The sequence below is a fragment of the Phocoena sinus genome, chromosome 19, assembly GCF_008692025.1.
Source record: "Phocoena sinus isolate mPhoSin1 chromosome 19, mPhoSin1.pri, whole genome shotgun sequence".
Classification (NCBI taxonomy): Eukaryota; Metazoa; Chordata; class Mammalia; order Artiodactyla; family Phocoenidae; genus Phocoena; species Phocoena sinus.
Genome location: NC_045781.1, coordinates 46992609 through 47020122, shown reverse-complemented (window position 1 = coordinate 47020122; position 27514 = coordinate 46992609). Strand labels below are relative to the sequence as shown.

General features: G+C 59.9%; 1 protein-coding gene across 4 annotated transcripts in view; it reads left to right on the top strand.

Moving 5' to 3' along the window:
- BCAR1 (BCAR1 scaffold protein, Cas family member) overlaps window positions 1-27514 on the top strand; it is a 35692-nt gene continuing 8178 nt past the window's right edge. Inside the window, exons 1-2 of one of the 4 annotated variants that reach the window (XM_032613382.1) lie at window positions 1-183; window positions 22591-23202. In XM_032613382.1, the coding sequence (XP_032469273.1) occupies window positions 172-183; window positions 22591-23202 (624 nt within the window). In that variant the 5' untranslated portion in view covers window positions 1-171. Of the gene's footprint in view, window positions 184-12835; window positions 13035-19626; window positions 22421-22590; window positions 23203-27514 lie in introns of those variants that run through there. The other 3 variants (XM_032613381.1, XM_032613383.1, XM_032613380.1) reach the window with 3 other exon arrangements.

Sequence of the window (27514 nt, the reverse complement as noted above, 5' to 3'; positions counted from 1 at the left end):
CGGCGTGGGCTGGAGCGGCTGGACAGTCCGGCTGCCGGGAGATCGCAGGAGCCAGTCGGGAGCCCCGAGAGCGCCGGGACCCCGCGCGGGGGGCTCTGAGCGGCGCGGCAGACCGGCGTCCGCAGCTTGCCGGCGCTGCTGCCCGCCCGGGCCCCGAGAGCGGCGGCCAAGATGTCCGTGCCGGTGAGTACTGACCGCCGGCCGGGACCGCGACCTCGCGCCGCCCGCTGCAGGCCTAATGCCGCCGGGGCTCCGGGCTAGGGGTCACCCCACCTGGGTCTTCTCGCGTCGGGGGATGGGGGCAGCCTGGGGTTTCTCCGCGAAGCCGGCCTCTCCGCCCCCGCCTTTCTTTCCATCCTCTCCCTGGAGAGCCGGGTCGGGCTGGGGTCCGTGCTGTCCCCCAGGAATCCCTCCACCACCAGGACGGCTAGGCCTAGTGGGGAGAGGTCTCTGCCGCTCCCCGGGAACCCTCCTACAGGATGGTTGGGCTGGGTGAGGGGGCGGGGTCTGCGTAGTACCCCTGGGAATCACCTAGGACAGCTGCCCTGTTGTGCTCAGGGACCTCACGGGGATGGCCAGGCCTGGAGCCCGGTCTGTACCTCTCCCAAGACCGAGACACCCTTCACCCGGGGCAGCCTGGCGGGGTGGAGATCTGCGCCTACCCCCCAGAACCGGCGGATGCACTCACTTTCCCGGGAAGTTTACCTCTGCGGCTGAACCCCCAAGGGTTCAGGGCCCAGCCTTTTCTTCCCTCCTAGCCATGGGGGCTTCTCTTCTCACCCGACACCCACTCCTCCTAGCCCAGCAGGCAGGCTTGGGCAGCCCCCCAGGGCTCCACACTTTGGCCGGCAACTGGAGGCATCTGAGTCCCACCTCCTGAGGGTGGCAAGTGCTCCTGGCCACCGCTGGTCACCAAGCCTCAAGCGCAGGCCCTAGCCCGCTTTACAGATGCACAGACTGAGGTGGGGGCTGACACCCTGCTTCCTTCCTTCCCGGAAGGGGCACCTTCTGCTGGAAAGCTGTGGCCTCCAGCCATTGTTTTTCTGCTGCGTTAGGGGCTTTCCCTCTGACAGGAAGGGGCAGTGGCCCAGTGCGCCTGTCCCCTGACCTGTTTCTGGAACTGCTTGTAACTTGGGGGACCCCGTCCTTACGGTGAAGCAGACAGCTGGGGCTTCCTGGCAGGGCAAGTGGACTTTTAATTACCCACCGTAGAGTGTATGGAGATTACTGGAGGAGAGATGCTGTGTAAGTGCAAAGCATTGTTATTATGGAATTAAAGATCCCAGCTCCTGCCCGCCTCCAGAAGCAGTAATGCAGAGTTACTGAAGAAAAAATTAGGGCTTCCAGACCGTACTGATGTGAAGTCCCCACCCCCATCTGTTCTGGTTCAGAGCATAATTGCCTCATCTTTAGAAAGAAAGAAGACAGAAAATGCCTGCCAAGCCCTTCTCCTGCCCTGCTTTCCTGCAAAGCTCTGGGTCTCTTCTGGCTCGGGGCATTGGGGGACCTGCCCTGATCCTATGGGCACTGACCAGAGAGATGAGGTGGGCCACCTGAGCCTGCCTGAGGACCTGAGTCTCCAGGGCAGTAGTGAACGGGGCATGTGACTCCGGCCACATAAGAGGCTGGACAGCCTAAGTTTGGGACGTCTGCGCTTGATTTGGTGTGGCCTCCACAATCACAGCAGAGGTGCGGATCTGGAGTCTGGGATGGCACCCAGACCCCTTGCCTTATAGAACTTTGGGCAGCCTTCCTGGGCTCTGTGCCTCAGTGGCCCCATCTGTAACAAGAGAGGGATGGTGGGAGGGCCAGGCTCTGGGTGTGATTTGGACAGACAGGCACTGCTGTGGACACCTGCTGTGGAGACCTGCAGTCCAGCTCTGCTCTGTCTCTACACACCATTGCCGGCTCCACGTCGCTTCCCACCCTCCCATCTGCAGCCAGCCCTTGGAGATTCTGCAGAGGGGAGTGGGGGGGGGGGTCTCACCCTCTGCCCCCTACATGCTGGGCTGTCAGATCACCCTGGCTGTCTCCTGGGACTTTGAGCAATGTGTGAACTGGTGGCACTGGGAGAGGAAGTTCATTTTGGGAGCAGCCATGAAATGTTCAGAAAATTGCTTTCATGTGCTGATGAGTGGTGAGGCCAGCCAGCCTCCTGCTCAAGCCCTGCTTTGCGAGCCCAGAATGGTGACCGCCCATGTGGTGCTCACTGACACATTTGGGTTTTAAGCATACCCCTTCATTTGGGCAGTCTTTTCCTGGATGGGGCTGACGCAGGCACTTTGGCCCACAGCAATTATAAAATGCTTCAGAATGGGATGGGAGGTGATGGCGGTGAGAGAAGAGGCTGGGGCGAACCAGGTTGGGACAGGAGTGACCTCCTGAGTGTTAGAGCTGGGGGGCCCTGCAGGGATCAGCTTGTCTCCCTCTGTCATTTGACTCGCGTGGGGTCTGGGGCCCAGAGAGGGGAAGGCACATGGGGTCCTCCTGACTCCCTGCTTCGTGCTTCTTCCTCTGCCCAGAGCTGAGGCACAGTTCACACAGCACCTGGAGGTGCACTTCCTGGGTGCTCTCTGACATCCGCCTTCTTCTTGGGTATGGCTGGTCAGCACCCAGGACTGTCTCTTCTCTCTGGGCAGGCAGGAAGCATTTGGAAGGAAGATGGCTGTGCCACCCCCTTCAGACCCCTGGTGGACATTGGAGTGACACTGACCCCCGGCACTGTCAGGCAGGAAGCCAGCTTCCAGCTTGTAGAGAAGCTGCCTGCTCTCTGTTCCTGCCTCTTGTTTCCTGTCTGGGAAATGGGCACAGCCATTCCAGCCCCTCCTTTGCTCCTTTGTTAAGTGAGGAATGGGTCCTTTCAAGGAGCTAAGTGCTGACGTGTGTTGAGTGCATTCTGTGTGCCAGGCGGTGGGCTCGGGGAGGACCTGTAGTCTTGCCAGGGTCGCCTGGCCACTGAGAGATGGAGCCAGGGTGGGAACCAAGTCTGGCAGGATCCAAAGCCAGAAAGTGAGTGTGGCCTCTCTAATTGTAGGGGCTGTGGCCTGTTGAGCCATCTACAGAGGCCAAGGCTGCTGAGAGAGCGACCCTCTGCTCGTGGCTTTCTGAGCATGAGTTTGGGTAACCCCTTCAGCACCCCTGGACATGAGGCAGCTGGGCCTCTGGGCAGCCAGGCAGCTCGCCCGGGGCTGTAGCCCTGTGGGCCCCAGCAGCAGTCAGTGGAGATCAGCGGGGCAGGAGTGGCACCTGGTTGAACCTCTGCCAGTGGTCCCAGGGTGCCCTTTGTGCCTGGCTCTGTGCCAGCCACCACTGTGACTGGAGAGCTGGCCAGGGAGCTGGGAGGCTCTGCCCTGGGCTCACCACTGGCCTGGGCAGCCAGGCCATGGACAGCTGGGGCCTGGTAGAACAGGCTCAAAAGAGGACAGTGGGAAGAGGCAGTGTCCAAGTCCAAGGTCCTCAGTTCAGTCTCCAAAGGCCCTGGCACGCCCCTGCTGCCACACTCCTCCCGCTGGCCTTGGACTCTGCCCGGCCCTCCCTCGGCAGGAAGGTCTTCAGCTGCTGCCGTGCTCACCTCGTCACTCCTGCTCGCTCAGGCAGAGGGCAGCGTGCCAGGAAGCCATCCAGGATTCCCATCTGTGATAGTGCATTCATCCTTGGGGTTATCTGGTGCCTGCTAGGTTCCTCAGGGCAGGACCAGGCCTGCTTGGTTCCTCTCTCTCCAGCCTATCCTGGCCACCTGCCAAGGAAGTGGCCCTGGGAGCACCGAGGAGCCCACCGCCATATAGGAGTCTATGTCCCTGTGCAGAGAGCCTGCATCCCAGCCACTGTCCTGGAAGCCTTGTTGGGGGCTGAGTGGGTTCCCAGAGAGGCTAAGTCTGGGTGGGGAGGATTTGTGGTGGGTTGAGGGCAAGGGCTCCGGAGTGAATGGTGCTGGCTCGTCTGAGCCAGTTACTGAACCTCTCTGAGCCTGTGTCCTCTGTGTTGTGGGGATGTTAACAGCACTGAGCTCTTGGGATTTTATGAGAACTTGGTGAGGTCTGCAGAAAGCTTTTACTAAGAGGCTAATAAGTCATAGCAGCTACTGCTGTTGAGGTTATTATCTTTATCCTGCCACTGTTGACTGGTGCAGTGGCCGAGACCCACTCCTGGTACCGGCACGACCAGCTTGGGAAGAGATCAGCTCCCTGCCCCCATAATGTTCCACGCCGCCCAGCCTGCCTCCAGTAGCTTTCTCTTTATGGTCGGTTCCGGCCAGGGCCTTAGCAGTGGAATGACCCCAGCCCCTCCCCTGCCTCTTGAGCCTTGGATGGACAGGTACGTGTCCTCACCTCACAGATAGAGTGGCCTCCAGTGGGGCCACCGTCTGGTCCACTGTGCCTCAGACCAGCTGCATGCCCTGCCCTGAGGGCCCCCAGGAGCGGGTGCAGGGCTGCCGGCTTTGGGAGCTGTTGGATTGGTGGGTACAAGCCTGACTTCAGATGTGGTCAGCAGTGGCCTGGCCAGCATGGAACAGGCAGGGTCGTGGGTGGGAAGAAGAGCACGCCAGAGGTGGGTCCTGGCACTTTAAGGGAGGGGGCTCAAGCTTGTGGGTGAGGCTGGTGGGCCGCAAGGCTGTGAGGGTGGCACCTTGTGATCCCCCACCTCCCATGGCCTGGCATGAGGCCTGAGCTGCACCTGCCCTCACGTCTCCTGCCCTTTCTGTGCTCTTCTTTGCCTCCCCAGCCTCTGACTTGGCTTCATCACAACCGCTTGCTTTGATTGCATCGTAGTCTAACCCTGTTGTTTCTTTGGCTTTCTTTAGTTTGCTGGGCCTTTGTCTCCCTCTCTTCAAGAAAAAGACCTGGAGGGGGGACTTCCCTGGCAGTCCAGTGGTTAGGACTCTGCGCTCCCACTGCAGGGGGCTCAGGGTTTGGTCCCTGGTCGGGGTAAGATCCTGCATGCTGCTCAGCCCGGCCAAAAAAGAAAAAAAGAAAAAGACCTGGGGACAGGTTGGGGACCTTGGAGGTGGTGATGCATGCCTGCTCTGCCAGGAGAGGTGGTCACAAGTTGTGGCTCTAAAGTTAATCCCTTCTCTAAGGGGAATTAGAGGCTGAGGGAACTTTTTAGTAATTTTAATTTATTATTTAAACCCTGCTGAGTTCCAGTAAGGAGTTGAAGCAGATTATAGTGAAAGACACAAACAGTCTGGGATCATCAAAAGATGATGGGGAAGGTAGGCATGCAGGTTTAACTTGAAGCTCCCTGACAGCCAGGGCAAAAAGGGTAACACGGTGGGTTTAGGATTGCAGTACCTATTTTTTGGTATTCCTAATGCTATGTATTGTTTCCTCTGTGCTTTGTTTTATTTTTACCAGTTGAGACTCTCTTGTTGAGGTAGATTTTCTTTTTTTTTTTATTTTATTTATTTTTGGCTGTGTTCGGTCTTCATTGCTGCATGCGGGCGGCTGTCTCTAGTTGCGGCTAGCGGGGACTACTCTTTGTTGCGGTGCGCAGACTTCTCATTGCGGTGGCTTCTCTTGTTGCGAAGCACGGGTTCTAGGGTGCACAGCCTCAGTAGTTGTGGCACGCGGGCTCAGTAGTTGTGGCGCATGGGCTTGGTTGCCCCGTGGCATGTGGGATCTTTCCAGACCAGGGATTGAACCCATAACCCCAGCAGTGACAGGTGGATTCTTAACCACTGCGCCACCAGGGAAGTCCCTGAGGTAGATTTTCTATGTAGTGAAATTGAAAGATGTTAGGAATACAGTTGAATAAGTTTTGACTAATGTAGACCCCATGTAATCATCAATCAAATCAAGGTAATGAACCTCTCCATCATCTCAGAAAATTCACAAGTACCCCCTTCACAGTCAAGTGTGCCCTACCCCCTGTAAGGTGGTCAACATTCTTTTTTTTTTTAAAGGAAAAGCTATGATTATCCTGTGATCTTTTTTTTAAATTGATTTTTATTGGCGTATAGTTGATTTACAATGTTGTGTTAGTTTCTAAGGTGGCCAGCATTCTGATTTCTCTCATCATGGCATGGTTTCGCCTGTTCTTGAACTTGAACTTGAACTTGATGTAAGTGGAAGCATATAGTATATACTCTGGGGTCTGGCTTTTTTCATTCAGCAAAATGATTTTGAGATTTTCATGCACGTGGTGTGTATCAGTCGTTCTCTTTTCGTTGCTTCGCTGAGTGTTCCACTTTTGACTATGAATTTATGTACTTATCCATTCTCTTGCTGATGGATACCTGTCTCTAGTCTTTCTGTGCTGTGTATTTTTAATACTGGAACATACTAATGTTAGTGGTGGTGTAATACCCTATTTCAGTATTTTATAAAACCTGATATCCAATCACGTGTGCGTTGAGGCATGCCCAGAGAGTCGTCTGTGCCCCCAAATCCTGGATTCCCCAAAGTTACACGATTGTCAGAGTGGTGTGACCACATGCCTTCTTGTTCACAGCCCTCCACAGGTATCCAGGGTTTGAATTCCCTCTTCCCATGTTGGCCATGAGGTGAAGCGTCTTAGGTTTTTGAGTCACCTGTGTTTTTCCCAGGCCTCTGTGCCCACCAGAGGTCCTAGTGGGGAGAGGCTTCTAGGAGAGGATGGAGCCTGTCTTGGGAGCTGACCCTATACCTCCACCCTCCCTGGTCGGGACAGATTCCTGGTCTCCCCGCTTTGTCCCTGGCTGCCCGCCAAGACACCCCACCAGGCAGACACTCCTGGCTGCTCCCAGTTAACTCTGGATGCCCCCAGCCTGCAGGACACCCGCACCACTCAAGAAGCTAAGAGCAGGGAGGGGTTGCTTGAGAGCCACTCCCTGCTCCCCTAACACCTCTGTGCTCTGCTCTTCACACTGAGGGAATTGGCTGCCTGTGCTGTTCTTACAAACCTTTACTATTATTTTTTTCTGCATAATGAACCTTAGCAAAAGATTCACACATCTGCTCAAATGCTACCTCATCAGAGAGGAGCCCCCAGGCACCTTGTATAAAGTAGCTCCTGCCTCCAGTCTGCTCTCTGCTGTCGGCTTGGTTCTCCCACAGGTGCTCCCATGTTTATCTGTTTGTCCCCCTCACACGCCCTGGAGTGTAAGTTCCTTGAGGACACGACTTGTTTTCCTGGCAGCCTATCCCAGCAAGGAGTGGGTGCTATAGTATGTGTAGTGATAGGCCCAGCCACTGCCCACTCCCCCCGGCTGAGGGGAGACCCTGCCCAGCACCCAGTGTTGGCTGGTGGAGCTGGGGGCAACAGGGCTTCGCAGAACGATTTTTGCTGCAGGATCTCAGACGAGGTTGAGGTTTTGTTCCTCGTGTGGTTCAGGGGCTAGGGAAGCTCAGGGCCCTTGAGCAGCAGCTGGGAGGACAGGGAGGGCTTACTGGAGCGCACTTGTGCATGAGCTGTGGGCCCAAGGGAGTGTGCTTGGCAGGGCAGGGGAGGTGCGTGGGTGTGCTGCTGACACCAGGGTGCCGCCATGCACTGCGCCTGCACGTGCCTGCAGTCTCGTGGCCTGGTGGTGGGCAGGGCTCCTGGCGGCGGTTACATTTAGCAGACGCACTAACCAAGGCTCTGAAAGATGCAGTGACCACTGAGGGCCCATGCCAGGTGGAATCTTTAATGGGCTCTACTCCTGTCCTTGTAGGCTACACCTGGGTGAGGATTGGGCCTGGGTCTCCTGGGGCACATGGAGCCTTTCTCTGTCGGTTGGAGCAGGCTCAGGTGGGAGGCCCCCAGTGCGGTTCGAGGAGGGAGAAAAAGCCACACTTCCTCGGTGGCTGCTGTAGCTGTGCTCTCTTTGTTTTCACGCCTTCCTGTACTCCCACCCCACTGACCCCAGAGCTCCCAGGGTCCCTCCTGTGACTCCACTGACCTCCTGACCCCAGCTGAGGTCTGGCCAACACTGCTGCCCCTCTGGGGGTCTCTGTGGGTGTGGGCACCTGTGCTGCTATGGAAGCAGGCTCGGGGGGGCAGCAGATGGCATGTGAAGTCGCCCCCTCTCCCTGCCCTGATATGCTGGAGCTGGCTGCCATGGGGAGAGGCAGGTGCAGATGGCTGGGACTGCTTCTTGACCACACCCCGGGCCCTGCCCACCCAGGCTGTCAGCGTGAGCTGGGCCTCCAGCGGCTAAGCTTTCTCTCTGAGGACAGGGTCTTGTCCCCAGCCCTTCCTTCCCCCACCCCCGTGTCCTCCCTCAGGCAGTGCTGAGGTGGCTGCCGCTGGGTGAGGACCCAGGGAGTGGTGTCCCAGTGCCATCAGGGAGGGCAGCCTTCTCATTATGCACATGTGGGGCCTGGTTTTTGCTTCTCTGAGGCACATGGGGAGGGGGGTTCGAAGAGAAGGGAGGACTCAGGCCATGGGGGCAGCACCCTGGGCTGGGGCAAAGAGTTCCTGGGAAGTGCCCCAGCCTTGTGAACCGAGCTGCTCGCTCACTGAAGCAGGCACCTCCCCGCAGGTGCCTCTGCTGCTCTTTCATTTCCAGGTTAGAAAAGCAATTAAAAGAATCGGGAGGGCTTCCCTGGTGGCGCAGTGGTTGCGAGTCCGCCTGCCGATGCAGGGGACGCGGGTTCGTGCCCCGGTCGGGGAGGATCCCACATGCCGCGGAGCGGCTGGGCCCGTGAGCCATGGCCGCTGAGCCTGCGCGTCCGGAGCCTGTGCTCCGCAACGGGAGAAGCCACAACAGTGAGAGGCCCGCGTACAGCATAAAAAAAAAAAAAAAAAAAAAAAAAGAATCGGGAGACTGTTGCTCCTTCCAGTTCCCCGTTCTTGAAGGAGCCAGAGCGGGAGGGGAGGGAGCTGCGGGAATGTGGGGGGCAGTGGATTTTCTGGGATCCAGGCCCATCTACCCGCCTCCGCCACCCCTAGGCTCTGTCCCCACACCTTCGGTCCTGGTTGTGCCCTTGTACCCTGGTCTCTGGGGACTGGCCTGGGACGATGCTAAACGGACTCGAAGGCTGGGGACTAGAGCCCACCCCCCCACAGTCCGAGTCACCACTGCAGTGACAAACAGACTGCCCCATGGTTACTCCGCCCTTGGAGAGCAGGGGAGGACGGGAGAGCTCTTCATGGCTCTGACGGGAGAGCTCTTTATGGCTCTGACGCCCGCCCTAAGCGTGCAGACTCTGCTCTGTCTGAGATCACCTGGGGTGCTGTTCTGTGGGCACACCCCTGGGTAGCCAGGTATGGTTACATTTTTAGTTTGTAGCTTTGTCACTTCCTGGAGGTGTGACCTGGGCAAGGCACTGCCCCTCTCTGAGCCTCTGGGTGGTGGTAGTTCTGTCCTGGTCCCCAGGAGGGCAGTGAGGGCTGGCTGACACTGGGTGTGTGGGGTGTCCGGCCTGTGTGACAGTGGTTCTCGATGCAGCGGGCTGGCCTCTTCTCCAGGCCATCCACAGGGGTTCCTCCACCCTTGCCCAGGCAGGGCTGGCTCCGGCTTGCAGGCTGGCTTGGAGCTTGCCAGTGTGCGTGGCCAGCCCAGGGGCAAGGCGTCAACACCCATAGCCCTACGGATACATCATTTCTTCCTGTCCCTGGGCTGGCAGCACTCACCTCCGGCCTCAGGAAATCCTTTCCTGCTGCTGCTCCCAGAGCCGGCCATCGGCTGACCCATCCAGCCACCCTCTGTGCTGCTGGGAAAACCAAGGCTTTAGGAGGGGAAGGGGGCTGTCTGAGTCACACTGTGCAAGCCATTTTAGCCCACTCGTTTCACTGCTCGTCAGCATTTTCTTGCATGATTTTAGTCTCTGAAAGTGGCCATCTTAATATCTGCACAGTCTTGCATTGAGAGGCTCTGGTTGCCCAGCCAGTCCCCTGTAGCTGGGCATGTAGGTTATGCCCCACCTTTGTTTGCTGTTATAAATGCTGCCACAGACATTGTTGGGGCGAAAGCAAGAATAGTTCTTTGTGTTGTGTGTCTGACCTAGAGAATAAGACCCCAAAAGCCCAGAGAGCAGGAGCCGGGTCTCCCCACTTAGGGTCTAGGACCAGCAGCAGCCCTCACCCCAGTGGACACGTTAATGGACAGATGAGAGCCAGCGTCCCTGTGTGAGTCTTAACCACTGGACCAGCAGGGAAGTCCCTGGGCCCCAGTTCTGAACTGGGTTGTGTTTGAGGGTGGTGCTTGGGTCTCAGATGCCTGTCCTTTGGAGTCTCTGAGTGCGGCAGGGTCCTTGGCTTTCCTGAGTGTCCCTGCCTCTTGATTCCCTTTCTGCCCTGTCCTGAAGTTGCCTGCCACAGGGGAGTCAGGGTGGACTGCACTCTAGCATCCCCACTGTCCCTTCTTTGGCCACCAGTTCTTTCCCTTCTGTGGCTGAAGTCTGTGGGATGGGGCAAGGGACAGTAAACTGGGTCTCAACCTCTTCATCTGGAAGACGGGGCTAATCGTGAAGGCTGTTTTGCAGGATCACTGCGGGCATGGAATGAGCACGTGGTCATAGAGACCTTGGCCCAGGGCCAGCCTGTATGCTGTCCTGGGGGCTGTGTCACTTGGCAGTGGCCCGGGAGGGTCTGTTCCCCCATACACCCCAGCCAGAGCCTGCCCAGTGGGTGCCCCTCCCCCACTCCCCCATGGCAGGCCTGGGAGGGGGCATTCCTGTCCCCCTCCAGCTACTCCCCTTGCAGCACAGTGGGGCACAGATCCTGGGGCCTTGATTCCAAAGCGGAAATGCCATTCTGGGAGGCACAGTCTTGGGTGGGGGGGGGGCGGGGAGTTTAAGTGGAAAAGCAGCAAATTTTTGAAATGCCTGGGCCAGAGCTGGGTTCTCCTCCCCCGCCTGCCCGCCCACAGGAGCGACCCCGCCCCCAGCGCTGCTTTAATCCAGCCCCAGAGAGGGAGGGTCTCCGGTCCTCCTCCTCCCAGGCAGCCTCCTCCTGTCTCCCAAGGCCAGCTAGGACGGAGTAAGGCCAGCCCTTTGGCGTCCCTGCCCATTCCTGCAGAGACCTCCTGCCGTCTGGCTGTGAAGCCTGGTCCCCACCCCACTCCCCACCGGAGTGGAGACCCGGGGAAAACCTAGGGACTTCCTCCAGCTCCCAGCATGGACAGATGTTCACACACAGCCCAGCTGGTTCTGATCTGATTCCTTGGAACCTGGAATGCCAGCCAGGCTGAGGACATGGGCAGGGGCAGGGTTTCGGAGGGGCTGAGCCCGCAGTTTCCTTTCTGACTTTGGGGCACAGCTTTGGGAACAAGCAGGAGAGGATACACTAGGTAGTGTTCCCCTGAGAGCTGGCTCTTCTGTGGGAGAACTGGGCTGTTTTGAAGGTTACAGGAGGTCCCGTCTTGAGGAGGGCAGAGGGTAGCAGCTAGTTGTCCCATTCCTTCTTGAGGACTGTGGGTCACACTGAGTCCAAATCCCATTGCTCCTTACCCACACCCTATGCTGGGAGTTCTGTCCAGTGGTTCCCTGAGAAACTTTGGGGGAAATGCAGATGTCCAGATTCCCCCCACACCCGGGATTTCTGGAGGAGGGGACCTGTGGGAGGGGTTTTTTAGGAGGGGATTCCTAAAAAACAGGAATCTGTTTTTTGACAAGCTCTCCAGGGGACCTGTAACCAGCCAGACTTGGGGTTCCCTAGCCCAGCTCCTTCCTTTTACAGATGGGAGAGGGCCTGGCCAAGGTAGCACACCTGGTGAGAGGCTGAGTCGGCCATCCCTGGGTGTCAGGTGGAGGGGCACCTGTGAGTGCACCGTGGGCTTGTATGTATTTTATAGGCCGTGCCCGAGGGTTCTCTGCAGGGTGTGCCCCCATGCTTCCCTGGAATTTTGAGCTGCCTGATGGTGTCCACACACCCAGCAAATGGGACAGTCTAGTTCTGGAGAGGTCCCATCCTAGATCTCTCTGCAGACCACTGTGCAAACCTGAACTGTGCTCAGGGACTCTGGCTGGCTACGTGGGGTGACAGTCACCAACTTGCCCCCCTAGGGAGGGGGAGCTCAGGAGAACCAAGGCACCCTCCACTCAGTTTCCCTGTCATGCTTCTTCCCTCCCCCTCATTCTCATCAGCATCCCTCCTACCCCCTGTTGCTGAAACAGGAGTCTCTTGGGGCACAGGCGTTAGCCCTGGACAGGGCTGATTGAGGGAGGGATTGGGGTAGGGGCACATCTCCTAGAGCAGCACCGAGACAGTGGGGGACACTTCGAGGAGACTGAATTCAATTCCGAGGAGAAGGTGGGAGATGGCAAGCTTCTTGTCCCTGGGTGCACTGGAACCTCCCGCGCACGGCTAGTAGAACATGATGCGCTCCGGTTCTACTCTCCCTAGATTACAGGGACAGCCGCAGTCCCCAGCTTCCTTGCTGTGTCTTCATAACCTGGGGCTGTTACACCGAAGGCCTGACCAGAGTCGGTGCGGTGGTCGTATTATTAGTTTTCTGCCAGCTGGGACATGCCCCTCTAGATGCAGATCTGAGTCGGACTGCCAGATGGACACGCGTGAAATGCCCCAGGTTGGTGGGCGGGGAAGGCAGACTTGAGGCTGGTGCCTCCGGGGCTGCAACGGCCACGGGGGAGGAGGGCAATCCCGGCAGTCTTCCCAGAAGAAGAAGGCTTAGGCCTTTGAGGAGGGGCGCGTTCTCGCCCACGGTGGAGGGCAGGGACGGGCGTGCGGAGAAAAGGCGATATCCCGCGTGTCCGGCAGGCGCCTGGAGCCTAGCGCGGGTGCAAGGGTGGGGGTGGGGGTGGACGGTCCCCCTGGGCGGCGCGTGCCCGCGCGCTCCCGCAGCCAGCCGCGCCCCCGAGCCGGCGGCTCATTTGCATGGGGAGCCAGAGCGGCCAATGGGCGCGCGCGACCGGGCATGCCGGGAGCCGGGCTGGGCCCGCCGGCCTTGGCGGCGGTGGCGGGCGGGGCGAGATGGGACCGGCTCTGTACGGCGACGGCGGCGGCGGCGGTGGCGGCAGCGGCAGTGGCCTGCGAGGTGACTGAGGCGGCCGGACCAGGACCCGGGCGGCTTCGGGGCTCTCGGGAATCCGAGAGCGCGCGGCGCGGGCAGTTCGCTGTGAGCCCTGCGGGGAGCCGGGGCCCCAGGCCGACCCGACACGATGAACTACCTGGTGAGTGCGGTCAGCGCAGCCAGTGCGGCCCGGAGTCCACTCGCGGTGGCCGGGGCGGCGTCCGCGCGCCAGGGAGTGTCGGCCGAGGTCCGCGTACCGGCTTGGAGGCGACCCAGCTCTACCCGCGCCCGGGGCGGTCCCAGGCGGGAAAGAGTTAAGTGAGTGGCATTTCCTGCCGGACCTGCGGGTCCTGGGAACTACGGGCCGCTGGAGCCTCCGCGGGGGCGTGACCGGGCCGGGGTCCGAGGTCCTGGAAAACCCCCCTTCTGCCCTGGCCGGGGCTCCCGGAGGCCAGGACTGCGGAGGATCCCAGAGCCTGCGCACCCCGGGGGCGGCTGGAAGGACCGGACTCGGGGGCCGCCGGCCGGTAGGAGAGTTCCTGGATCCGGGAAAGTTGCTGGCCGGAGGCCCGCTCTCCCTCTGCCGGCTGCTGCCTGCTGGGTGACCTTGGGCCTGTGAGCCCTGTCTCCGAGCCTCACTTTCCATCGCTACGAGGAGCGGTCCGAGGTCCTTTGGACCGTGAATTTCCAGGAAGCAGGGTGGCGATCCGTGTGTTTTGGAGTGAGGGCTGCCCATGCCCCCAGGTTAGGGATTGAGGGGTGGGTGAGCAAGCGCGGGTGTCCACGGAGAAGTTAATAATTAACCCCCGGCCCGCCCGCGCTGGATTCCGGGACCCAGGGCGGGAGATTCTCGGTTATTACCTACCGTGGTTGCAAAAACGGTTGTAGGAGCCGGGTCTTGGCAGGGGAGTCCAGGGCTGCGCCGCGATCCCGTGGTCCTAGCCTCCGCGGGTAGAGCGTGGGAGCTGGGGAGGGGCGGGGCCGCTGCCCGGGTGGCCGCAGCCCTGGCGCCCAGCCCCTCATTGCTGCTGCAGAGCCCAGAGCGGTGTTGAAAGATTCGGAGAAGCTGAGATTTGCTGAGGGCCGGGCGTGGTCAGGGGGTGTGAGGGGGTTAGAGTCTGGGGAGATGTTGGGGTCTCCCATCCCTCGGTAAGAGCAGTGGCTCCCTAACTGGTCTTGAGAACAGGGAGTTTATTTCCTTGGCACTCTTAGCATGAGGAAGAGTTATTTCCTTGGCACTCTTAGCGTGAGGAAGAGTCTAAGCTGGGAGGTACTCTCTGGGTTTGCTGTGCAGATTTCAGCCAGGCAGGGAGATGTTCCTCATCCCCCTGGGCTGGGGGACACGCCTCCTGCCCATGACTCTTTCCTTTCCAGGGTGGAGAGCGGATGGTGGGAGTGGAGGGATGGCAGGGCTAACAGGCTTAGAAAAGCAGGAGAAGGGCCCAGGTGCAGGTGGAGACTGGCAGGAAGGGAGGTCTGGGAGGACCTGCCGGCAAGCTCTCCTGGCACTAGCACCCATTACCCGCTTGCTGTGGGCAAGGAAGGAGTCCTGTAGGTGCCGGGTGGAGGTAGGGCAGGGCAGCCCCAGCTTCTGCCAAGGCAGTCACCCTCAGCTCCCGGTGATTTTAAAAGAGGGTGACTTTTACGCTTGTGCTGAACAGAGACGTTAGCGTTGTGGGCTGGCATCATCTCCCCAGGCTTGGGCAAGGGATTGAAGTAAGGGCAGTGCCACTAGGGAATCCTTCCTAATCAGGAAGGGCCCCTAAGACACCTGCTCTCCCCACGAGTCATATAGATGGTACCAGTGGGGAGACTGAGGCACAGAGAGGGGCAGTTACTTGTCCTCACAGAACCGTGTCCAGAACATAGTCTCCTGGTATGGCCCCACGCTCTAGCCATGTGCTCCCCCTGCTCTGGGGTTGAGGGCGCTCTGGCCCTTGGGGTGCTGCCATGCTCCACTGGGGCTGCCAACTTGGTGGGGTCTCTCTGGCTCCAGAACTGTTCCTTAGTAGCCCCCTCCTGGCCTCCATTATTCTTTTAGGAGATCCCACCACCCTTTGTCTCTCAGGCCTGGAGAACTCCCTCCACCATGCCCCAGGAGCCCACAGCCAGTTGGGGCAGCCAGAACCAGCCAGCAGGTGGAAGGGGGAGGAGCAGTGTTAGAGTCATGCTTGGAGGGCAGGCTGTAGGGTAGGGCAGGGACAGGGTCGTTCTCCAGCAGAGACACTGGCCAAATTCCTCCTCCTCTGGATCCTTAAGGCCCCCAAATAAGGGGCTACAGAGTGGCCTCCCTCCAGGGGGCAGGCTGGGCCCTCTAGCACTGGGGAGAGGCCCTGGCTCTATCTCTGTCTCCTTGTGCTAACTTCCTCCCACCTCTGAGTGAGGAGTGGGGCAGAGTACCAGCCTGCCGTGGAAGGAGCTCAGAGGGTGGAGGGGCAGGGCCCTGTCTCAGTCCCCTGTTTCCATTGCGTATCCTGAAGTCAGGGGCTTGGTACTTTTTTTGAGCTGGAGAACCCTGCTTTTTGTGCCAGTGTGTCCTCCTCCATCCCTGCGGAAGCAGACGGTGCTGCTCTAAGGGCTGCTGAAAGCTATCATTTAGGGCTGGAGAGGGGCAGAGCTGAGGAGGCTTTAGATGTCCAGGTGGGGAAACTAAGGCTTCGTAAGGAGTGAAGTCCCTGCTGTCCCACCCGGGCTTCTGCCTCTGCCCCTCCAGTGGCATATCTGGGGCTGGCCACGGTGGGTTACTAGGGCCTGGTACTGTCCCTGAAGTGAAGGTCAACCTCATGCTGGGCCCTCTGCTGAGAGACCAAATCCCAAGACTGAACAAGCCGGTCTACTCAAACATGTCTGGGGTCTGTCAGCCTGGGTCGGTTCCCTGGGCTGGGTGGCAGTGGTGAGGGTTCTAAGGGGTTGAGGACCACTCCCAAGCTGTCAGAAGTTGGGGTGGGCTGGAGGGTGGAGGGCTCTGCTCTCGTGTCACCTGCATGGGCTCCTTGGTGCCGTGGCCCCAGGCCCACCTGTTCCCACCGTCCGAGGTGTGTTGGGGGCTGCAGATGCCATGTCCTGCAGTAGGAGGGCCCTCCCCATGCCACCTCTCTTCCTCTGCCCAGCCTCGCAGGGACAGTGCCTGGGATGCCCTGGCAAGAGTGGGGCCAGGGGCCTGCTTCGGCCCAAGAGCTGGGCACAAAGACATCTGCTCTTTCCACTGTAGCAAGGCCAGCTCGGGGCTCCTGATTGTCTGAGGGAGCTGCTGGCGGTGGCCACCCACAGGTGGGTTTTTAGTCCTTTGTTCTGTAGACCTGTCCTCTGGGTGCTGTCAGGCATGGGGCTGAGGACCCCCACACGGCCCCTGCTCTGTCCTCTGAGCCTCAGGCACTGCCAAAGCAGGCAGGGAAGGAGCCATGCTCCCCTTGTCCCCTTGGAGTGGCTCCGGAATGGGAGGCTCATCCACGCTTGTCACGCTGAGCACTGAGGACTTGAGCCCAGACCCTGGTCACTCAGTTGTCCTGGAAGAATTAAGGGGAGGGTGATGCCAAGGCCTGCTGTTGCGGAGTTCCACCCAGGATGAGGGTGTGGGGCCTCCTGGGAAGGGAAGAGGCACTGCCCTCCCAGCCCCATCGCAGCCGGGAGGCGGAGCAGAGGATTGTCAGGACCCTGGCCAGTGGGCCTGTAGCCGCTGCCCCTCCGGCGGGACTCCCAGGGCACAAGTGAGCAGCGGCTGTGGGTGTAGACTGCCACTTGGGCACACGTACGTCAGGCTGTATCCAGTGGCCACGGGGGCTCCTTGGGACAAGCAACCAGAATACCCCAGAAATAAACTTGGCCCAGGTTTGAGATGGTTCTTTGTATGAAGAGAACTAGAGTTTCCCTAGTGACTGCTGTGTGTGGGGCTCTGTGCCTGGGCTGGGGTGTATGTCAGGGTAGGGGACAGGGAGGGACGGAAAAGCCCTGTGAAATTTCCACTCCTGGCTTCCGTGGACCTAAGCAGTACCCGGGAGCCACCCAGCTGCACTTTGTCACACAGCAGATCTGCCGCTGCCACTTCCTGACCACGACCCTGGCGAGTCGTGTCTGTTGTGCACCTCAGTCTCTCCATCCGTAGGTGGGGGCAATCACAGTGTCTCACAGGGTTGAAAGAGATAATTGAGGTACACAGAAGAGCCCTGTCTCTCACTGCCGGCGTTATCGTCATCATTGTGAACTGTCAGTCTCCCCACCACCAGGTAGCACCGTCCCGCAGAGTCGGGGTTTGGGGATACCCAGAGCACATCCGGGGCTCTCTGGGGCAGCAGACCGAGGGAGAACCCGTCAGATGGCCGCTGACACGTGCCCGTTGGCGGCCAAGGCCCAGCTGCTCCGTGTCTGAGGGCCCGGGTGAGTCTGGCGCACACAATGAGGGCCATTCTCAGACCCGGCAGGGCCGTGGGGCAGCCCTCTCAGCTCCCGTGTGCAACAACCAGGGTGTTGTTCTTGGCGGGCCTGGCTGGCAGGCCGCTGCCTGGGGGGTGTTGGCGTTGGGCAGGGGGCTCTCCTCTGTCCCCTCCCTCTGGGGTGAGTGAGCCCAAAGGGCCTTTCCTGGCTTTCTCAGGCGTGGCCGCGCGGCTCCCAGGGAGGGCAGGGCACCACCTTCCGCAAGGGGGGCTTTTGCCTGAACCCCGCCCATCCAGCAGCCCCACGCTCAGCCCTGCTCTGGGCCAGGCCTGGCGTGCATGTGTGGCGGAGGGACGTTCCCTGCCCAAGCAGACAGGTCCCTCCCATTCTGGGCGCCCGGGTTGGGGGCACGAAGTGGGCAGTAAAAAGAGCTGTTGATCAGCACTTCGAGGTGGGGACAGTGAGGTGTGGGTGTCCGGGGAGGGATGTGGGAGCTTTCTTGGCGGGGTGGGGGGTTGACACCCAAGTCACATCCTGAAGGAGGAGTAGGACACAGAGACAGGTTTCCTAGGGTCGCGGGTGAGGCGGCCAGAGACTCGGGCGAGTCAGCAGCAGTCTCCGTGGTGCCTTGGACCCAGGTGGCTGGCAGAGTTGGCCTGGACTGCGATGGTGCCCTGGTGGTGTGCCCCTCCCAGAGGTCACAGCTGTGTCCTCTTGTGAGCTTGGGGGAAGCACTTGATGGGCCCAACAGTGAGGAAGGCTGGAAAGCCAGGTTTCTGGCTTTCTGACCCCGCTCTTCCAAGCTGGGACAAGACACTGGGTCCTGGGGAGCATGTCCAGAGCAGGAATGCTCAGGTGGTGTGGGTTTTGCCGTATTCTGCCATGGGATGCCACCATTTGGACGACATGGACTGAGCTCTCCTTGCAGCATCCCAAGGCACCCTGCAGTGTGACCGGCCCAGCCTGCCTGCTGGTCCAGGGCCACAGTCCTGTCTCCCCTCCAGCCTTTCCCTATTTCAGTGTCTTGGCTCAGCCTGCGCTCTGCCCACATGCCCTTCCCTGGCTGGTTTCATGGTCACCTAGTTTTCGGTCTTCATGAGTCATCTGAAATGTCCTCCTTGGGGGAGGCCACCTCTGACCGTCCTATGTGTAGTGGCCCTGTTGCACATGCCACATTTCCCCCTGCCCTGGCAAATCGTTTTGTGTCTGCCTGCCCTGCTGGGATGCAAGCCCCGTGCAGACAAGGGCCTGGTCGACCTAGACTTGCACCGTCTTGCAGGGCCTGGCCCAGCACCTGGCAGAGGGCAGATGCCAGGTGAATCTTTTATTAAACAAAAGAACTTCCCTATGAAACCAGGATTGTCACCTTAACACAAGGGATCTGGGTGCTCAGAGAGGCTAAGGGACTTGCCCAAGGTCCCCAGCAGTGGGAGGGAGAGCCAGGCCCAGGTCTGGTCTTAGCTGCTGCTCAGCACTGGAGGGAGAAGTGTGTCCGGAGCAGCTGGAGAGGCTTAGGGGCCCAAAGGGGCGGGTGCTTGGCCAGCTGGAGCGCTGTGGCGCCAGCAGTGCCCAGGACTGCGGAGAGCCTGCCTTGGGGGCTCGGTGGGGGGAGGGGGCACCAGCTGACGCAGGCAGAGGAGCTCCTGGTGCCAGGCGCCTGGTGCCACGTGCCCACCCTGAGAGGTGCTTCCCAGCCTGGCTCCGGCCTCCCCGACTATACAGTTGCAGTTGGAATTGGCCTTGACTGCTCATCGAGCTCATACCCAGGAGGTGAGAGCTGGCCACCCTGGGCACGAGAGGCCCCGGTAGCTCCCTGGGCAGCTCTCCTGGGTCCAGGGGACCCTCCCTCCACCCCCTTCCCCCTCCCGCTGGACCTTGCCCTTGGCAGAGCTCTCCAGCCTCCCTGAGAGCCCAGCCCTGCCCAGCAGGGCCTGGCCGAAGCCCCTCTGCCAGCCTTCCCTGGGCTGCCCTCCTCTAAGAGGTGAGGGGCCTCTGAGGGGCATTCCCCTCTGTCTGCACCCTGCCCCCTTTGACTGGGCTGGAGGGGAATTTTCCTGTGACTCACTCTGCTGGCACTTCCTGTGGTCACCAGGGCAGGGGCTGAGGGGACCCAGAGGGGTGGCTCTGTGTTCTGGGGTCATTGGGGGAGGGTGGGTTGGGTGTCCCGCCCCCCTGATGGGGTGTGATTCCCTGAGCAGGCTGCAGACCATATTTGGGAAACTTGCTTTTCCTGCAGGCAGCCTGGGGATGGGACCCGTGAGTCCAGTGGGCAGCAGGGCAGCCCCCGCCCCATCTGTTCCTCCTGGGGCTTTGGCCTCTGACCTGCTTCGGCCTTGTCCGTCCCATCCTGCCTTGGAGCCTAGGAGGTAGTCCACTGTTTTCTTTTTCAGGGTGTATATTTTTTCAACCCCCAAACCAAGAAATGCTCATTAAATACAAATTGAAAATTTCTGAGAAGCAGGAAGAAAAAGCATCCCCCATTGTCTCAAACATTACCCTCTCCCCAGTTGTTAAGTTCAAGTGACATTTTATTGAGGATTCATTTATGCCTCAGTGCAGTGATAACCGTCCTGACTGTGGTGTGGACAGTGCTGGCGCCGCCAGTAGTTCCGAGGGCCCTTGTCCTGGCGCTCACCTTGGTGCAGGGTAAATTCGCTTGCTCTGCTCTCTGTGCACTGCCTGCCTGGGCTGGCTTCTCCCCTGGGCCTTGTCCCTCCTGGCTCCCAGCTTTCTGGCCTCTGGGTCCTTCTGAGCTGCCCTGGAGGAGCGGGCTTCCCGCCATTGCGCCCCCGAGTCTGAGCGTGCAGTCCTGGGCCTGGAGCACGCACTGCCTGCCCCGGCTTCCCCCGTGGGCTGCCGTCCCCCTTGATGGTGTTCCGTCCTCTTCCCTAATCCTCACTGTGACGGGCAGGGGAGACGGAGCTCAGAGGGGCTCCTTCCGGCTCCTGATGCTGGTGTGGAGGTGGGCCCTCCTAGACTTGGGTGAGGCCTCACCCCGACTTCTCTCTGCCCCAAGTTGGAATCCAGGGGATGAGACCCAGGCCCACGTGGGGAAGGGTGGTCCGAACCCAGGTCCCATTTCCGAGTCAGATCTAGACCAGGCTCTTTATCTTCAGTCCCCAGGAGACTCAGAGGAGGGCGACCAGAGCTGAGGCTGGGCTGGTGGGGCCGGTGCCCAGCTGGCCTGGCACTGTCCTCTCCACAGGCCTGGCCTTCCCACCCAGGCACCTGCTTTGCTCCTGGCCTCTGCTGGACTGACCTTGGCCCTCTGGCTGGGGCCCCCCTGTGCTATCTCTGGGCCCAGCCTGAGCCCTCACCCGCGCAAGCAGCAGAGGCCAAGGACTGAAAATGTGGGGCCTGTCCACCCAGTTCTCTGTCCCCGGTGAGGTTCTGGGCCTGCCGGCACAGTGCCTGCCAATGCTGGGGTCCTCCTGTCTGTCCCCACAGCCTCGCCAAGGCCCGCACAGGCTGCTGGGCTACTGGGCCTCCGCACAGAGCGTGTGTCCCGGCTCCAGGAGGGTTTGCCGACTCACGGAACCCATAGCAGCGGTTCTGCGGTGCCTGTGAGAATTAACAGGAGAATTACAGGAGTAAAGAGCGGGGCTGGGCGTGGGGTGCTGTCCTTCTGTGGCCGTCCTCAGTCTGTATGGGTCTGCTTCCTTGTTTTGCTTTATTCTCCCCATTTATTCCTGATGCCTGTCTCATTCCCGTCCCTCTTCCAGAAGCACCCATGCAAATGTAATGTGTCTGGAATCTGCCCTTGGACAAGTGTCTGTGAAAAATACATAGAGTTCTTTTGTAGGTATTTGTAGCATTTACGTAAAGCGTTCTGGGCTGTAGATCTCCTGTTTGTTCCTCTGACTCGGGAGGGTGTGGCTGGTGTTCCTCACCAGACACCTGGGCACCTGCTTGAGCACAGAGCAGAGTCGCAGGTCTGTCCCGCTTTGCTGGCTGGATCCCTGAACGTCCTTTGTGGCCATCTTGGCCATTCTGGTCTCCCCTTCAGAAAACTCTTCATATTTTATTGGTTTTCTGTTGGTGTTCTTGTTTTTTCCTCGCTTGTTTGTAGGAGAACCTCCAGATTCTAGATCAGTGACTCTTGTCATTTGGTGGCCTGTCACCCTGTCAGCTTTCTGTTGTTCCCCCACCCAACTGAAACCGTTCACTTTGATGAGGTTGAATCCATCTCTTTGTTTCTGTTGTTGTTACCTTATGTTTTATGCTTTTTGTGGTCTTTTTTTCTAGGGTTTCGTTTATAATTTTTTTCCACCTCAAGGTCACAGAGATATTCTCCCACAATTCTTTTCTTTTATCAGCTCTAAGGTTATAACTTTCACTTGTAGGTGTTTGATTGCCCTTTGTTTATAACATGAGGCAAAGTGTCCAAATTGACTTTTCTTCCTATGGTGAGTGAGTTTTCCTGGTAGCATCTCGGTTACAGTCCTGCCCCCTTCATCGCTGCGTGGTTCCCAGCCGCTGCTGCCTGTCCTGCTTAGGGATTGGAGTTGTGGCCTGTCCTCACGGCAGGAAGGAAGTGCCTCTTGGCATTTCATTTTCAGAATTGACCTGCTTATTTGTGGACCTCTATTCCTCTGCTTAATTCTAGAAGGATTTTTTTCCTTTGGTTGAATTCCTCCAAAAAAAAAAAAAAGTTCGGCTGGCATTTTTATTGCAGTTGTAACTTATTAAGTAAGCTTGGCCCAGTTGTTACATTTTCTCCTCTGGAGTCTTGCTTCATTAACTCCTGGATAACTTGTAGTTTCTGTTATCTGGTGACGTCTTTTCTGCTCAGCACTGTTGATTCTTCTCGTCTGTTGGAATCTGTCTGTAGATGACATATGGTCTGCAGATGATGACTGTTCTGTCCCTGTGTGTCCCCTCCCCACTCTCTGGTCTTTTCCTCCTGGCTGATTGCACTGGCGGGGCAGCCGGGAGTTGAGTTGAAGCTGGGAGGGTGTGCATCCTGTTTTCTCCCCAGGACGTGGTGGCCATTATTGTCATTATCGCTGCCTTCCCCAGCGTTAGGTCCAGCTTATAGCGTGACTCCGGGAGTATTTTTTAGAGTATCTTGAGTACCATCCTGGAGTGCAAGTGATGGCTGTGGTCAAGAGGATTTTGAGACGCTATCCAGGCTCATTTGAAAAACTGCCGGGATCAGCTGGGCCTTTTTGCCAGGTGCAGCGGGGGCAGAGGCGCGGGGATCTCGCCAAACCCTACTTAGTTCCTTTCTCGGTGCCAAGGCCAGGTGCCTCCCCAGTCCTGGAGGGGGTGGGAGCTGGGCGGGACGCCGAGCCCCCAGCGCACGTCCTCCTGCCCTCACGCCCACCTGTGTCCTCTTCCCCCAGAACGTGCTGGCCAAAGCCCTCTACGACAATGTGGCCGAGTCCCCAGATGAGCTCTCCTTCCGCAAGGGCGACATCATGACGGTGCTGGAGCGGGACACGCAGGGCCTAGATGGCTGGTGGCTCTGCTCGCTGCACGGGCGCCAAGGCATCGTGCCCGGGAACCGCCTCAAGATCCTGGTGGGCATGCATGACAAGAAGCCCGTGGGGCCCGGCCCCGGCCCGCCCGCCAGCTCGGCCCTGCCTCAGCCCAGCCTCCACCCCCCGGCAGCCCAGTACACACCCATGCTGCCTGCCACGTACCAGCCCCAGCCGGACAGTGTCTACCTGGTGCCCACCCCCAGCAAGACTCAGCAAGGCCTCTACCAAGCCCCTGGGCCCAGCCCCCAGTTCCAGTCTCCCCCGGCCCAGCAGACAGCCACATTCTCCAAGCAGATGCCCCGTCACCCGTTTCCCAGCCCAGCGCCAGACCTTTACCAGGTGCCCCCGGGGCCTGGCAGCCCTGCCCAGGACATCTACCAGGTGCCGCCTTCCGCTGGGATAGGACACGACATCTACCAGGTCCCCCCATCCATGGATGCACGGAGCTGGGAGGGGACGAAGCCACCAGCCAAGGTAAGGCCTCCCTGGGTGGCCAGGCAGCCCTCCTGGTGGGTTTTGGCTGGGCCCAATTTTTGGATGCAGCAGGGCCCAGCCAGGCACCCTTGCTTGGGACCTCCGGGACTCCAGCAGCGGCTCCGCGTTTGGTCTGGGGTCGAGGTGGGAGGTGAGTGTCTGGGGAATGTGTTTATATGTCTGCTGACGTGGGTGTGAGCAGCCCGAGAGGAGACACCGAGCTGGCCATGGACCGTGAAGTGGCCTTTAGCTGACAAGCCCCAGTGGAAGGGTGTCGGCAGCAGAGGACACAGCCTGTCAAAGACTGTTGTGGCAGGTGGGGCCTGACCATGGAGGCCTGAGCAGCAGCTGGGAACGGACCCCCAGGGGCCTGGAACCTTCGTGAGGGCGGAGGGTGTTGGGTAGGAGTGACCTGCCCAACCACATCCTGGTGAAGCCATTCTGCCCAGAGGGGAGGGTGCAGGGAGCCCAGGAAAGGGGAGCTGGGAGGCACTTGAAGTGCAGAAATGGAGTATGGAGCACAGGGCCGCAGTTGGGCCAGAGTGGCTGGAAACCCAGAAGATTGGACTGGATGACAGAGTCATTTCTCTCTCACGTAGCACGGCTGGGGGTGAGCGGTGTGGCGCTGGTGGCACCTCCGAGACTGTCGGAGCCTGTGGTTCCTCCTGGAGCGCCGGTGGTGGAGGGCAGGTCCTCCGTCTTCTTGCTCTGCTGCCTCGTCACGGGGCTCGCGGGCCAGAACAGTGGCCGTGTGAGTTCCAGCCAGCAGAGAAGGGAGGAAGGGACAAGGGGCGAGGCCAGCCAACGCGTGCCCAGGGACTCCCACGGTCCCCCTGTGGGTGCAGCTCATCTAGATCCACACGCACCCAACCCTCTCCTCTCCTGGGCCGTGTTTGTGGGTTGTGGGCGCCTGCAGGGTGCCCTGCTCGTGACTCCTAAACCGCGGGGAGGACGCTGCCTGCGGGATTGTAGGGTCACCGTGAAAGGGGCTCTTGTTCAAGTCCCTTGTGGGCTGTTACCAGTGGGAGGCTGGGCGGGGGGCAAGGCTCTGAGCCCAGCACCTCAGCTCCACACAGACCTGCATATGTGTCCTCACACCCAGGGCTGTCTGCCTAGGAAGGAGGCAGGACTGGAGAGTGCCATGTCTAGTGTAGAGCAGCCGGTGTCTGAGGACACTCACCGCGTGGCGCTGAGCCTCTCCTCAGAGCCGGCCCAAGGCTCAGATGCCAGCTGGGCAGCGGTTCAGCATGCAGTGTTGCCCTGCCCCGCCACAGGCAGAGCTTGGAGCGGGAGACCTGGACACAGGTCATTGGCTGGCTCAGGTGGGGCTCCATGGACACTGGCCACCAGGGGACTCTGGGTCACTGGCTCCACTTCCCTACCTGCTCCTTCAACCGCCTGGCCAGAGACAGGCCAGTGGCAGAAGTGAGCCATGCTGGACTGGGATAGCCCAGACTGGGCAGCTCTCAAGATGGCTTTGGGGGAGGAGGAGTGACTGGTGGTTAGCCTTGGGACAGGCCATAGGCCATCCTTCTGCACCCATACCCACACACAGCTCACATTGTGCACACTCCCCAGGGAGGCATGCCCTTCCCCTTTCTATCCTCTCCTTTCCTGAGTCCACGCAAGCTTGCTTTGGTGCAGCTCCAAGGCCAGGACAGGCCCTGGAAGCCCTGTGGCCCAGGAAGCAGCAGTGAGGCCTTTACTCCGGGCTGTGGATTTGAGCCCACGTTTTGGTCATTGGTACTGTTTCCCTCCCATACGAGGGGCTTTGCTCTCAGACTGCTTCTGAGCTCACCTGGCTGGTGCGTGCTCTGCACATGCCCACTGGTGGGGTTGCCCAGGCCCTGTGTCCCTGAGGACCCAGACCGGGCTGATGGCCCCAGGAGGAAAGCTCTGTGTGCTGGGACCTGGTTGCCCTCCCCTGAGAAGCCTCATGGCTCCTGGCCTGGGCAGCCTCCATCGCGGCTGCTTTCATGTTATGATCCATGGAAGTGTGCTTGCTTGTCACGGGAATGTGTAATGTATGAGGAGGCCTGGAGGTGAGCTTCCCCAGTCAAGACGGGATCGCTGGGGGATTTCAGCATGTTTTGTCTAGCGTGTTCCCTATTCATCTTTCACAGATCTGTACACATACTTTTGCATTTTGAGGTTGTAAATCCAACGTCAGATATCAGAAGCATTTTGGGTCCCTGAGCGTGATCATGACGATCACCACTGGTTTTGCTGGGTCGCCCCTTCTGCTGCGGGCAGGCTCCAGGCGGTTTCTAACGGCAGTAAGGCCGTAAATGTCTTGGAGCGTGCATGTGTGCCCACCTTTCAGGCTGTGCTTTCAGAAGCCTGGGCAACTGAGGCCCCTGGTTCCAGGGCTGGAGGTCGGCTCTGCTGAGGGGAAACCCTGCCAAGACCGTGGGGTGGGTGGGTGCGGCCTTGGGTCCAGCAAAGCAGAGGGCGAGTGACAAGGCTGGTGGCCAGGAGGGGTCAGCCTCCTGGAGCCTGGAGCAGGGTGGCCCGCGTGGCTGCCGGGGGGAGGTCAGGGCCACACCGGGTGTCAGCACCCTTTGGGGCTGGGCCACGCTTTTAGGGAGCTGAGGGCAGAAGCACGTGGGGCCCCCGGAGGAGGAGGTGTTTTGTGAGGTCACTCTTGGGGGAACTCTGGGTCAGGGCTGCAGCTGTGCCTGAGGGAACAGCTGTGGCACTGGGTCAGGCTGGGGGGAGACACAGCTCAGATCAGCCTTGTTCCTTCTGGAGGACAGCAGCTTGGGAGGGAGGGGACCCACATCAGGCGTGTGCCTCCATCCCCCAGGTCCCCCAGCGGTGCTCCGTTTTCCAGAGCAGGAACCCCAGGCTCTCAGAGGGGGGGTGGGGGGGGCAGTGACAGAGCAAGCCGGCCTGGGTCACGAGGGGAGATGCCCATTTCTCAGAAGGGCGACAGGCAGCCAGGCGGCCCGGAGGTGGTCAGGGGCCCAGGCAGAAGGCAGCAGGCGGCCTGCCCCGTCCCTGGGGTCTTGGGAGCCTTCAGCCTCCCTTCTCACTCCTGCAGGCGCCCTGATGAGCCTGTCCTGCCTGGGTCTGTGTGTCCGGGTGTGCGTCTGGCAGTGGGCATTGTGCGCGTTTTCTCTGCCTCTGCGTGTCTGCCTTCTGCGCCCTTGAGACGTGTGTGTGAGAGAGCTTGTGGGTCTTGGGTTGGGCTCTGTGTCTCCTCCCAGACTCTGGCTTTGTCCCCCAGCCCCAGGGGGCTCCAGGTTCTGCTAATGGGGCCCCAGGTGTGGAGCAGGGTGGCCTGTGATTAGTGGGCTCAGCGGCTCTCTGGAGAGTTGGTTTCCCTAACAAGCTTTTCCCCCCGCTGGTGGCTGCCTGCCTTTTTTTCTAACAGAAAACATTTGTTGGCCAGTATGGCTGCTTACTGTCACTGACTCAGCCACGTGAGTGGCCAGCTGCCCGCGGCCCAGGCCTGGGGTCCGGCCCCAGCGCCCCTCCGCCTGCGCCCCGCCCTCTCTCACCAGCGTCGGGGCGTGGAGAGGGCGGCACACACCCCTCGTCCTGGGCTGGGTCCCCACCTGCCTTCCGAGGCCAGCAGGGCCTGGAGACACCTCAGGCCTCGCCTCAAGGCCCCGCCAACCTGCCACGTCCCGCCAGCCCCCGCCAGCCCCCGCCCCCCACCCCTGCTGTTGGCAGGTTCCAGGGTCTAAAAATAGCTCTGGAGGAGACTCAAGTCTGGGGCTTGAGGAGAGAAATGAGTCTGGGAAGGGCTGCCAGCACCACTCCCAGACACGCCGGGGGTGGGGTGCAGTGGACCTGGAACACCCCCTGGCGGCGCTCACCCCAGCAGCTGACAGGGAGCCAACTCTGCCGGCCTGCCTGGGAGGCCACCAGGGGCTGCATCAGCAGGAGGCTCTGCCGAGCCCTGGGCTGATCAGAAAGTGATGGTGCCTGCACTTCAGCGGGGTCGTTGCTGCTCCTGGGGTGCCCGGTGCGTGCACACAGCCTGTGCCCTCCAGGGCCCATGGGCCTGCAGAGCTGGCTGTTGGTGTCCTGGGGGCTGCGCAAGGCACGGGATGCAGGGTTCTGGGGGCATGAGCCGCAGGGCAGTCCCTGCCTCCGTCTTGCTGTCCCCAGGGATGTGTGTGGGGGAGCGCCTGAGTCACCACTGTCCCAGACCTCCCATTTGATTAGGGAACAAAAGGCCTTTTTGTCAGAGAAGAGCTGAACCAGGAGCCTTGTGGAGGAGGTGTACCCTGAGCTGGGTTAGAAGATCCTGCCAGCCCCTCCTACAGGGCTGACCCCTCCCACAGGGCCGGGTGCCCACAGG